The sequence below is a fragment of the Typopeltis vanoorti genome, chromosome 16 (genome assembly GCF_054136105.1).
Source record: "Typopeltis vanoorti isolate ZY-2024b chromosome 16, IOZ_Tvanoo_1.0, whole genome shotgun sequence".
In the NCBI taxonomy this organism is placed as follows: domain Eukaryota; kingdom Metazoa; phylum Arthropoda; class Arachnida; order Uropygi; family Thelyphonidae; genus Typopeltis; species Typopeltis vanoorti.
Genome location: NC_143564.1, coordinates 81,667,349 through 81,681,618, shown reverse-complemented (window position 1 = coordinate 81,681,618; position 14,270 = coordinate 81,667,349). Strand labels below are relative to the sequence as shown.

Genomic DNA, 14,270 nt, shown 5'->3' with positions numbered 1-14,270 from the left:
TTCACGTGGACATTCTCCTGTTGAATGAAGAAAAGTGATGTATTTGTTGAAGTTTCTGATGTGTTCTATTTCTTATTTTAGTTTTCTGTTGATGTTTATATGGTTTCTGAATATGGGTGGCGTTTGTTGAGGACCCTTGATAAACAAAATGATAAAAAAGTATTCATTCTCAGGAGGAGTGTAATTCAGCTCTAGAACTCCCCATCCACCATGGAGCCACACATGGATGCACATTATGGCAAGCATTCGTTGTGCTCAGGAGTGGAACAAAAGGGCTACCCTGGATGTAATACTGGCACCACAACAAGCCTTGGGCCCCATCTCTGGATCTTGATGAAGGTAACTTACTGCAGCACTGTTGACCTTTGCAGGCAAACAAGCCAAAGTAGGGTATCCAGGACAGCCCATCTTGCCAAAGCAGAGGACAAAGTAGTGTGAGATTACCAGGCTCTCCCCTTTTCAGATGTTGCCCTGCACAGCAAACATGCTATCAAGTTGTTAAATCACAGTGCTGGTCTGGAAGACAGGATAGTAAAGAATCAGGAGAAATACAGAGAAGAAGATGGAAAAGGAAGCACAGCAAAAGAACAAGAATGAAAAGGGCCAGTACCATCACTGGGAGGTGCTCTTTACCACAAACAGGTGCTGCACATGGGAGAAGGAGGAAGTTGAAATCACTCCACACATAATAATCAGTAATTATGAGTTTATTGGCTGATAGATTATATGTTAAACATTGCCACATCATTCTGAACTGAACAAAGCTTCTCCAATATGAGAAATAATATCATGCTCAATGTTAATTCATTTCTTTCTTTTTTTTTTTTTTTGATAGGTAGCTTTGCTATTTTGAGCCTTGTTAGGACTGTGCTACCCTACTCAAGCTAATAATGCCACATTCACATTGAACTTTCTGTCATTTACAATTGTATTACTGTTCCTGCTTTTATAGTAGTTTATATTAATGATGCACATGACATTTTTGGTTAAAATCGTACTAATAAAAAATATATTTTTATATATTTATCTAAGGAAGAGGTGGAAAAAACTGCAGTCTGGCAATGTGACATTTGTTGGTCGAAAGTATAAAATATTTCAGAAAAGTGATGCATACCAAGGCAACTTATGCTTAAGATAAAGCAGTATGTATGCTATTTAGAAAGAATATCAGGAGCTTCAGTTTCTCAAAGCAGCATTTCTCTCTGCCTTTTCTTGGTTAAGGAATACAATTTTTAAAAATCTTTTCTGATCAAAATATTCAGTTCACTAGGGAAAAAAAAAGTTTTTTTTCCTAAAATTAAAAAAAAAATGATTAGGAACAGAAGCTTTGGATTAAGAACTAGTCACAATATTAGACTGTTCATTTTAAATTTTTTTAAGATAATCTTGGAGTCAAAACAGATTTTCTTAAAGACAAATGTTATAAATTCAAGAAGCTATAATATGGTCAAAGAACAGGCTTTTGCAAGTGCATGCCTTATGCATGATTTGAATTAGCAACCACTGCAGTAATACCAAGCAGTGAATTTTACCACCTGTACCAAAATAGGCATTAGTTCAAGAAATAATCTATTTAAAAAAATAAAAAAAAAAAGAGAGAAAAATCTTATAATAACCAACTTTATTGTGTGAAGTGCACTTGGATTCTCATTCTCAGTTTTACTGTTTGTCAATTAATTGAATTATGATATTTATATATTTTGATGAGCTTATCATATATCATCATCATCAAATTCCTGATATGTACCCTCAGGGAGTGTACAGGATAATTATAAAATACTACATGAGAAAGTTATAACATTACTACTAACTTCCGATCAATAATTTTCCTCCAAATTAATCTGTTATCTGTAAAGGCTTCAACAATATCAGATCTGATATGTCTGTCCTTTAAAGTGCTTTTTATAGTATCAATCCATCTACATCTTGGTTTTCCTCTGGGTCTTTTCCTTGCCATCCTGGCAAAGAACACTTGTTTTGCTAATCTCTCCTCTTCCATTCTGTTTAAGTGACCATACCACCTAAGATTAGCTCTACTAACACATTCCTGAATGCCAACAATAGCAAGTTCTTTCTTAATATTCTCATTTTTAATGTGATACTGCTGTTGATGCCATCTGCTCACTCCACTAATTTTTCTCAGAATTCTCATATCAGAGGCCTCTAGTCTTTGATGAAGTATTTTATTTTTAACCCAACTCTCGGATCCATAAGTTATATTATATATATTTTAAAAATAATTGAATGACTAAAAAAAAATGTATGTTAACCGAGTTAATGATCATTCTTTCATATATATATATATATATATATATATATATATATATATATGTGTGTGTGTGTGTGTGTGTGTGTGTGTGTGTGTGTGTGTGTGTGTGTGTGAAAAGTTTTTACCTTGGGGATAATATATATTAAGGATACCAAGTAATTTTATAAACTTGGTTTTTTTATTTTACTCCTTCTCCCATGTAAACAAAACAGTTAAGTTTTAAGAGTTGCCCTGGTGTTGCACTACCTTTAGACTTGAACTATGTTCAAGTCTAAAGGTAGTGCAACACCAGGGCAACTCGGTGTAAAAGTGGGTAAAGATCTGATCACTATTCTTAGTATTTCTCATAATGTAAAACACCCCTCACTAAGAGATGTATACTGTTATACATTATGGGTGGGGGATCACTACCCAGACCGGTTTCAAAAACTTTTCACATCTTTATCTCATCCAGAGTTTCTTATTCAAAGTAAAAGCACCTCGTAGCAACTTGTATAGGTAAAGTTGATAAGGCTCTGTATTACTAAAAATCTTGGTATTTCAGGGTATAGCTACTCACACTGAGTAGACCTCAAAAAAAGGTTGAAACCGGTCTGGGTAGTGACCCCCCCCCCCCACCCATAATGTATAATAGTATACAACTTTTAGTGAGATGTGTTTTACATTATGGGAAATACTAAGAATAGTAATCAGAGCTTTACCCACCTTTAGACTTGAACTAGGTTCAGACGCAAACTTAACTGTTTTGCTTACTTGGGAGAAGGAGTAAAAAAACCAAGTTTATAAAATTACTTGGTATCCTTAATATATATATATATATATATTAAATAACTTCCTTTAGAACTGCATCATTTCAATTCAAACAATTTGTAAGTTACTGTACTTCTCTTAGAGCATTATTTATGTTAAGGTACTACAAATTATGCCTCATCTCCATCACTTAAGTTATACCAGCAACTAGGACCCAAAGTTCAGAGTTTATATATAGCATAGTATAGAAATACATTACCATACACCAGGGGTGGCCAACTATATGTCTTTCTGGAGCCAAAATAATTCTGATAAGACTTAGAAGAGCCGCAACCTTTGACCGATGTGATGGTATGAGAGTGAGTGTGCACATGGCATGGTTGTAATGAGCTTGTAAGAACTGCTTTGACTAATTACACACTTAATTTTAAGGAGCTTACTAAGAAAATGGATGCAAAGAAGGTCTCTACTAGTAAATAAGTAACTATAATTATCGTGCTTCGACTTTAAAATTCTAATTGTTCAAAGTAAACTTTTTTATTGTAGTAATTTTTATTAACCTTGTTTCTCTCTCTCTTTTTTTTAAAAATTTTGTTTCTCTTGTTTGTTGTCTCCTCGTCTCTTTTTGTTTATTTTTTTCTTGTAGATCGTGAAGAGCCGCATGACGAGTGGATGCAAGCCGCATGCAGCTCGCGAGCCATGTTGTGGCCACCCTTGCTATACATTGATTTTTTTCTCCATTTTAACCATCTAACCAACTGCATGGAATTAAATACATCTTAAAAAATTCACATTTTGTAGAGTGGAAGATTCTCATTTTTTCTGCCACTGATAATAAAATTTACTTATATGATTTCCTTAACTGTGTTTCCACCTTGTGGAGAGGAGCATGCAAGTACCAATACATCTGATAGCTATGCTGCAGCAGTATAGCTATCAATAGGATCAGCTAGAAAGGAGAGGTATAGAACTAAAAGAGACCTTGCTCCTCCACATTGGTGACTAAACAATTTTCTCATAAAAATACAAACACACAGAAATATCCAAAGGAAAAGGACATGTTTAATGAAAAAAAAACAGTAGCAAGAAAAGCATATATGATTTGGAATAACAGACATAGTAAATGCACACTTAATTACAAAATAAACAAGACAAAAAATAATATTTTTGTTTTTATCCTTTACCCAAGCATAAGCAAACAGTCTGCATGTATAGATGCTGTTAACTTCACATAGTGACAATTGATAGGAAGTCACAGCCTCTACATTTTCTACAACTCTACATGATCCAGCATAGTTTAATAATATGATAATTTATCCTTCTGCTACTTGTAGATGGAAAATATTTCATTATTGATTTCACCTCAGTATAGAAATGTACAAAAATATAATAATTACTAGAGCTGATAAGTATCACATTACTATGGTTCTCAATACTAGAAAATACAATTGAAAAATGGTTGTGAATTCAGAATTAATGAATGATCAAAGAATGCACCACATACAAAACTCAAGAATCTCTTAAAAATGTTGCATCTTGGTTCCTGAATTAGTTAAGAAAAATTTTTAGTTCCTGTCCTCCCCATAAGATTTACATAAACTTCCCCTCCTCTTTAAAGTAGCCAAAGAGCTAAACATTATTCCCCCCCCCCCCATCATGCACTTACTGTCCATACTTCATATGTTAAAAATTACACCCATTTCCAATCTTTAATCCAAAATTCAGAATTAAATAGTACTGTATCAGAGTTTTTTGACATTACTCCTTAATTGACATGATACAACATGATACACTACTCCTTAATTTTATGATACAACTACATGGTATCATAAAAATTCTTGTTAACAAAGCCTCCAACTCTATACCAACATGGCTTCCCTCAACAGCTGAACTCTGCATTATTCACTGTATCTTACTGTCCAATGGCTACAATGCCACTAGACAGTAGGGTACAGTGAATAATGGAGTTTTCAGTGAATTTTTTTAACTTTGATTAAAAAAAATAATTAACCATACAGTTTGTTCCTTCCCATCCCATCCTATCCTTCTCAACATATATATTACAGTGATGCTATTAATATTCTCTATATCTAGGACAACTATGAAAAAACTGCTAGAATTTTAAAGAGACAATCTCTGCACTGCTTTCAAATGTCACATGAATCTGGCTGCCTTTATCCACTCTTCTAAAAATCAACTCATCTCCTCATCTGTTCCAAGAGTATATAAAGTTCCTTATTCCTGCAACTTCTCATATTATGGACAAAATGGGAGATCTACCAACACCTTGAAGAATACAAGAAATACATCAGCTGTGACAACTATGGTCAGTCAAGTTTAACTGATGCACAGAATCAAATAGGGAAAACAAATACTATACTTCACACAGCAGCAGAAACAAACTTGACTTTTTGGAATCGGCAGCAGATTTATAAAATCAACCAAATCTAAATAAATATGGGTGTGTTAAACTTCTCAGATTCGGGAAACGTTAATTCTTATACCTCTCGCCCAATAGCCAAGTCTAGCTACTGCACCCATACAGAGTGTGCCCCTTTTAGCACTTCTACCCTAAGATTCTCCGCTTATTGTGTTATTACAATTTTTATACTGTATCCTAGAAGATGTCTCTGTGACAGAGATGAAATACCGGAACTATTAAACCTGTGTTTAATTTTTTTTTGTGCTTCATTTTAATAAATCTTATGAATTTGAACCAGCACCTAAGTCTTAATATACATTTTATCAAGGTACTATAACATTTTATGAATTAAACACATTTTTCTGGAGAAAAGAGATTCTTATATATCAAAAAATCAGAGAGACAAAGTGTAAGGGGAGTGGATTCTGAAGCAGTAATGAATGCACACATTAGAATGGTAAACATAGGAATGGAATGGCTTGGTATGTATAGGAGTAATTTCAACTTCAACTTTTTCAACTGCGCCCCATACAAAATAATCCATGGGGTTAAGGTCTGGGGAGTTTGGAGGCCAAACATTTGGACTGGTGAAGTCGTAGAAATTTTCAGACAACCATTTTTGACTTTTCCCAGAGGTGTGGCAAGGGGCCGAATCCTGCTGCCATACATACGGCCTACCATTGGCTACCCTTGTTATCCAGGGCTTGACTACAGTTAGCAACTCCACGAACAAAGCCCGAATTCCAATGCCAGGGTTCTTCAACACCTGTTCCTGCAGATTTGCGAGGAATTCTGCTGTACGAACGCAATCAGATCGTCTGCTAGGGATCTTTCTTCTTGCTACATCCTCGTAGTCACCATTGCAAGTCTCTAGTTCATGCCTGATTGTTTTTACTGTATTCAGGGAGCATTGGGCAGCAGTCGTAATATCCTTATTTTGATGGCGGGCACGAATCATCATGATACAAGTTATTCTCTTCCATGATTCAGGTGGGTTCCAGCTATCCATCCTTTCTGACATCTTGTATATGAATGAAGAAGGGTCCAAACTTTTAAATGAAGAGAAGTGTGTGTTAATACATGTAACTTACGGAAAAATATAATTAATTATAAATATGTCAAATTTATCCCGAACACCCTGTACAACCTCTCCCTGTCAAGTTTATTTTATACTAGATCAAAATAATTTAGATCTAATCAAATAGCCTAATTGTGTGCAGTTTGGCTAGATCTTAATTACATTTATTTATAAAAATTGTATATTTCTTTAAAAGTGTTCTTAGATGGCACATTTTTCTGGACTTCTGATCTCTCACAAAGTGTATCAGAATTTCAAATTTTCTCCATTATAATGCTCACATTTTGAGAAGATAAGCAGTTTTCAAGTTTATACTCAAGAATTTTGGAAACTTTTTAAATTGAAAACAATGAGGCTAATTTTAAGTTAGCAAGTTAATCTATTTTTAATATATATTAACTTGCTCTATCTAATCTAAGAAAAAGGAAAATTAAAAATTTTCCTCACTACAGTTTACAGAGGGATATACTAAAATGCAAAATACATCCAAAAGAGAAGTGGGGATTACACACTTCCATCTGGGAAGTATTTTCAAGGTTGAAGCTGATATTTTTGATCTGAGACACATGGTTTGGATGGTTAATGGTTTATGCAGATCCAAAGAAATCCAATACAATCAACATGAATGACATGAGAATAAAAACAGGGTTAATGAGTACATTATAATTATTATACAAGACATGTTTGTAAATCAAAATGGATTGGATACCAACTTTTTAGATGCTTTTCTCTCATCAGTCACCAAGGCATGGACAAGTGGAGACTGGTGTGCTAAAATGAAACACAGAGAAAATTCAGACTGATGAATCATTTAAAAGACTATTTGCACAATTACAAATTTTATAAAGTTATTAACGTATAATTTGCCTATACAAATATAATATCTATTAAAGTAAGGTCTACCAAATATGCTACACTTGCTGTTTACTAAAACAAAAGTATAGCATATCACTTATTTTGTAAAGAAATGTATTTGATAATCAACAATCTACATTTGATTAGCAAATAATGTATTTTGATATTGTGTATAAGAACTTGAAAATAATACTGAATGCAAAAAAAGCTTTATTAATATCATGTTACAAAAACTTAATACTGCTAGGGTGCCAATTATCTGCACTGCAATACAGTGTTGAACTTGAATCAACTGAGTTAAGTCTGTGGTTGTCAATTAAAGGTACACTGTAAGTGCTTTTCAGATGCAGTACAGCTAGTTCCTGCCTTTACGAATTAAGTGGTCCCTGATGACCATTCGTAAAGCAGGAGTTTATTTGCCTTAGAAATAATGCTATAAGCGAGAGTTATGTTTGTAAGAAGGAATATAAAAATTTTAAATGAATATTAAATGATAAGAAAAGACTTTACTTTCCAAAGATTTACATATTTAAAAAATAACATAAGAAAAAATTTTAAATTAAAAAAAGATTCTTTAAAAAAATAATTAGCTCATTTCTATATCACCGGTGCAATGTAGGAGATATATGAGGAAGCTTTGGTGCATCTTTTTTTTCAAAGAAGGCCTCAAGTGTCATCTGCTTCGTTGACTTTCGCTTCTTTTTGTTTAAAATAGCTCAACAGTATGCAGAAACATTATTTATTTCACAGGAAAATTCACTAAATTGTTCAAAGTCTGAATCTTGTGATTCAACGATTGCTTGAGCTTTTTTGAGAAGTTTAAATGCTTTTTTTAGGCCTTTCAAAGTGAAAAACTAAGTTGGAGTTTCATATTTGTTATCTTATTTGTTTTTTTCTTCTGGATAAGATTTTGCAGCCTCACTATCGGCACTTGCAGCTTCACCTTGTTCTTTAATGTTATGCCAACCAGTTCACTTTTTATAGTGGTCAAATCACCCACTACTTGCAGCAAAAGTCTCTTTGCAGTCATCCACTTTTTGGTCTTTCAGCATTTTAAAAATGACTACTGCTTTAATACAAATCGTTGCTTAGTTAATAGGCACGTTTAATGATTATTATTACATGATACTTCCAGGGAATCATTGAATTTGGTCACTTATCCAAGCAGTTAACAGCTTTTCCATATGAGGAATTATGCTGCCTGTTTCTTTATTATGCAACTATGCAGATTGTATAGATTGTGCATTTTTTACTTCTTTCAAATATTTTTCTTTATCCTTTTAAATGGTGCAAACTGTAGAAGCAACAAGAGAAAATTTTTCAGAAAGAGCTTTAACAGTTCTAGCTGCTTGGATGGCTGATAATAATTTTGTATTTTTTCTCTAATGTTTTTCTTTGTTTCTTTTTGCTTATTTTCTTTTACTTGGTTTTGCACTGTTGCTTCTTTTTGACATTGTTGGAAGGAAAAGTGAAAGGGTTATAGTTAAAAAGAACGCAAAATAAAAAAGCAGGTGTAATTGAAGAAAAGTACAAATAACAAACTCGAGTCACCAAGCCTTGTGAGTGACTGAGGCTCGTTCCAACTGATCGTTACATCACTACATACTGTGTAATTCTCCATGCATGGCCCTAATCACCTTCACTGTATACAAATTAAAATAAAAATTCTGAGGCAAAAAATTCGCAAAGCGGGAATTCGTAAAGAGAACTACCTGTATATATTTTCCTCTGATTGAAATTTATCTTCTTTTATGGATTAGATGTTTCCTTGCAATTCCAGCATCTCAAAATCATTATCTCAGTCTTGCATTCTTTTTGGGTCAATACCTTCATGTTTATCCTATTTTGTAATTTGTGACACACCCCCCCCCACCAATTCTCTCCAGATGTCTTTCATTCTAGGTTTAGTCTATAATTTTCTGTAGCATATTTAGCTACATTCTAATATTCTTAAATCTATCTTCTTTTATGCATCCTTTCATACAGAAACAAAACTTAAATTTCATTTAAGTTTCATTTGCTTAAGAGACAAAGCCAAATAACTAGGAGGAGACCACACACTATGCAGAGAATTGATAGGGCTTCTGACCTAACATCCAATCCTCCTTCATGCGGTGCAACATGTTAGTAGGTATCTACTAGGTACTGAATGAACAAGGATGGGTTGGCAATTTGGGACTTAGCTGACCAAATTGTATCTGTTGTTATTACATCATATGCATCTGTTGGCTTAAACCACAGATGCATATGATGGTACAACATGATGAGGTTTCATGCAGGCTAGGGCACTGCCCAGTTAAATAGGACCCCCACTATTTTCATTTGCCAACACTCAACATTGATGTGATATGGGTTCCAAATTTCTTGTTTTGGATATATATATATATGTAAATAAGTTTTTTTTTTTTACCTTGGGAATAATGTATATTAGGATTACCAAGTAATTTTATAAACTTGGTTATTTTACTCCTAATCCCAAGTAAGCAAACAGTTAAGTTTGCACCTGAAACGTAGTTCAAGTCTAAAGGTGGTGCAACACCAGGGCAACTCATTGTAAAGGTGGGTAAAGCTCTGATCACTATTCTTAGTATTTTCCATAATGTAAAGCACATCTCACTAAGAGATGTATACTGCAATACATTATGGGTGGGGTCACTACCCAGACCGGTTTCAACCTTTTTTGAGGTCTCCTCAGTGAGTAGCTAAACCCTAAATATCAAGGTTTTAGTAATACAGAGCCTTATCAACTTTACCTATACAAGTTGCTTTTATTTTGAATAAGAATCTCTGGAGGAGATATAGATGTAAATAAGTTTCTCCGGAGATTCTTATTCAAAATAAAAACACCTTGTAGCAACTTGTATAGGTAAAGTTCTCTTATTAAATTATCTCACAACTAATTACACTGGCCAACAAAAAAAATTTTTTTCCCTGCTGATTATGATGTGACACTTGTTTTTTTCTAATTTGGGTGCACTAATTTCAAATATCAAACCCATTTTTCTCTATCACGTCAGGTTTTTCCTCTATGGCATTTTCTTTTTGCTAATTTGTAAGTTTTTGATAGTTTTAAGCAGGCAGTATTATTTAGAGGATCAAACAAAATCGATTTTTTAATATTATTTTCTGAAAGTATGTACTTTTAAAAATCTGTTCCTAACTTTTTATCGAAAAACTCGAAAAATTCCCGAAGATATAGCCTATTATTCAAAGCGGTGTGCAGATCAGAATCAGAGCGCTCACTGCTCTCGCTTGTTAGTAAACGAATAAATGCGTAAGAACCTGCAATGGCACGTACTGGTGCTTTGCGAGAGAGGCCGATAACCGACCTAATGCATTTAGGTGATGAAAAGTAGGCGATGACAACTGCCTAAAACAAATGAATGCTATATGCGTCATAGCAGACAAAGAACGATCAAAATCAGTCAATCAACGATTGTGAAAGTATGATGAGCGCTTATAACGTTTCAATAAAGTCGCTGGTTTTTTTTTGTCTTGTTAATTGCATGTTAGTCGGCAGTGAAGAAAATACATCATGTCTACTACTCGAAAATGTGTCAATAGTGTAGATTCCTTCTGCTATATTTGTGGCAGCTTTACTGTTCCCAGTCAAAGGACAAATATCACTGATTTCGTTAAGAAAGTGTACTTTGCATACTTTGAAGTAAAACTTGCAGATCAGGACAATTCATGGGCTCCAAATAAAGTGTGTAAGTCATGTGTAGAAAACTTACGACAGTGGATCAAGGGAAAACGTCAAAAATTAGCTTTTGGCATTCCAATGATTTCGCGTGAACCGAAAAATCACGTAGATGATTGCTATTTTTGTTTAGTTCAGACTTCTGATTATAATAAGAATAAGAAAAAAATTGTGTATCCAAATCTCTATTCAGCAATTCGGCCAGTTGCTCATTCCAATGAAATAGCTGTGCCAATTTATAAAGGACTTCCTTTACTTGAGAACGAGCATGATCGGGATATGACGGATGTTCTTGAGCAAGACCCGGATGTTGATTTAGACAATGAAAATTTAATTTCTAGTTCTGAACCGCAACGTTTTACTCAAGCGGAATTGAATGACTTAGTAAGAGATTTGGGCCTATCAAAGGAATCATCGGAATTGTTAGCTTCAAGATTAAATGAAAAAACTTACTGGAGCAAGATACGAAGATAACTTTTTATAGTAGCAGGGAAAGTAATCTTGTACAATATTTTAAACACAAGTGTGGGTTTGTTTACTGTAACAATGTGTCAGGTTCACTAACTGAAATGAGTGTTGTACAATATCATCCAAATGAGTGGCGTTTATTTATCGACAGTTCAAGCAGAAGTCTCAAGCGTGTCTTACTACACAATGGGAATGTATATGGCTCAATTCCTATTGGCTATTCCGTCCACTTAAAGGAAACATATGAGGACATTAAAAAGGTTCTGAAGTTATTAAAATATACAGACCATAACTGGATCATCTGTGTGGATCTTAAAATTGTGAACTTTTTACTTGGCTTTCAAAGAAGATATACAAAGTTTCCGTGTTTTTTATGCTTCTGGGATAGTCGAGCTAGAAACCAACACTGGAGTCAGAAACATTGGCCTCTTAGAATATCCATAAATGTTGGAGAACAGAATGTTATAAACCAACCTTTAATCGACAGAGAAAAAATCATTTTTCCACCTCTACACATCAAACTAGGTCTTATGAAGCAGTATGTTAAAACTTTAGATTTACAAGGTGACTGTTTCCAATACATGTGAAAAATTTCCACGACTTAGTTATGAAAAAATTAAAGCCGGTGTATTTGATGGACCGCAAATTAGAACTTTAATGAGAGACCCAAATTTCATCAACTCTATGAACGAAATTGAGAAAGAGGCCTGGACTTCATTTACGATGGTTTCGAATAATTTTCTTGGAAACAAAAAAGCATGCAATTACAAAGATCTAGTGGAAACAATGCTTGAAAATTTCCAGCACCTAGGTTGCAACATGAGCATAAAGCTTCATTTCCTATACAGTCATCTTGATAGATTTCCCGAGAATTTAGATGCTGTAAGCGATGAACAAGGCGAGGGATTTCATCATCATCAAATTCCTGCCATGTACCCTCAAGGAGTGTATAGGATATGATAGTACTACAAGAAAAAAATTACATCATTACTAACTTCCTATCTACAATTTTCCTCCAAATCAGTCTGTTACTTGTCAAGACTCCAACATTATCAGATCTTATATTTCTATCGTCTAAGGCACTTTGTACCATATCAATCCACCTATATCTTGGTCTTCCTCTGGGTCGTTTTGCTGCCAACCTGGCAGAGAACACTTGTTTTGCTAATCTTTCCTCGCCCATTCTGTTTAAGTGACCATACCATACCACCTGAGATTGGCTCTACAAACGCATTCCTGGATGCTGACAATGTCAAGTTCTTTCCTATTATCTTCGTTTTTAATATGATATTGCCATTGATGCCATCTGTTCATGCCAATAATCTTTCTCAGGACTCTCATACATGTGGTCTGTAGTCTTTGGTCAAGTGTTTTACTTCTGACCCAGCTCTCAGATCCATAAGTTAAAAGTGGTTTAAACACTGTCTTGTATACAGCTAATTTAGTGTTCTGACTAATTTCTCTCTTATTCCAAATGAATTTATTCAATTGACTACCCACCAAACCAGCTTTGCTGATTCTGTTGTCTATTTCTATATTTAATTTACCATCTTTAGTAAAAATCGTGCCTAAGTAGCTGAAATGTTTCCCTTGTTCCACAGGTTATCCATTCACAACACAGTTAACATTTTCAATGATTCTGCCTATTTTCATTGTCTTTGTCTTTTTATTGCTGACCTTCATACCATATCTATTACAACAGCTATTCAATTTAGTTAGAGAATCTTGCAGACTTGTAGCGGATTTATTTAGAAGTATAACATCATCCACATAAAGCAAAGAGCTGACATTAACATCTCCAATTTTGATATCATGTTTAATACCACTTTCCTTCATAATGTGATCCATATAGATAATGAATAACAGAGGGGATAATGTACATCCTTGTCTTGCACCATATTTAACATTAAACCATCTCCCTGTACTTCCTTCAATTCTAACTGCTGACTTACAACTCAAATAAAGACTAAGTATTGCTTGATATAATGCCCCATTCACACCATATAACTGCAGCGTATTGAATAGCTTCTCTCTTGGCACCTTGTCATATGCCTTTTCCAAATCGACAAAACTTAAATACAGATCTTTGTTATATTCCCATGCTTTCTCGACTATTTGTCGTAAAGTGAAGATCTGATCCACAGCCTCTATTTGGCCTGAATCCAGCTTGTTCTTCACCAAGCTTTTCTTCCACAATTCTTCTCAACCGTTTCTCAAGTATACTTGCTTAGATCTTGCCAGGAACACTCACTAGGGAAATACCTCTGTAATTCTCACATTCAGTTTTATTTCCCTTTTTATATTATTACTATTATTACGGGCAACTCCAGGGAGTCATTAGACTCATCGAGGGAGGCCCCAAAACATATTCATCACAACTATTCGACATTCATACAGTATCTATCATACCTTGCCTTAAACTCATTCACTGTCACAGCATCCACCACAGACTCAGGGAGCGCATTCCACTCATTCACTACTCTAAAAGTAAAGAACCTAGCTCTAACACCTTTACTAACCACACTTTTGCCCAGTTTCCATGGATTTCCCCTAGTCCTCCCACAACCAGCTCTGTTCTCAAAAATATCTTCTGAATTAATTTTATAGAAACCCTTCAGTAATTTGAATGTCTCAATCATATCTCCCCTCCTCCGCCTATCAACCAATTTTTGCAACCCACAAATCCTCAACCTGTTCTCATATGGTTCATTCCACAAACCTGCTATCA

The 14,270-nt window shown here is 34.4% G+C and overlaps 1 protein-coding gene across 2 annotated transcripts in view; it reads right to left on the bottom strand.

Moving 5' to 3' along the window:
- Crag (DENN domain-containing protein Crag) overlaps positions 1-14,270 on the bottom strand; it is a 718,705-nt gene that overhangs the window by 27,335 nt on the left and 677,100 nt on the right. For both annotated transcript variants that reach the window (XM_090406570.1, XM_090406571.1), the window contains exon 31: positions 7,233-7,290. In XM_090406570.1, the coding sequence (XP_090262696.1) occupies positions 7,233-7,290 (58 nt within the window). The remainder of the gene's footprint in view (positions 1-7,232; positions 7,291-14,270) is intronic.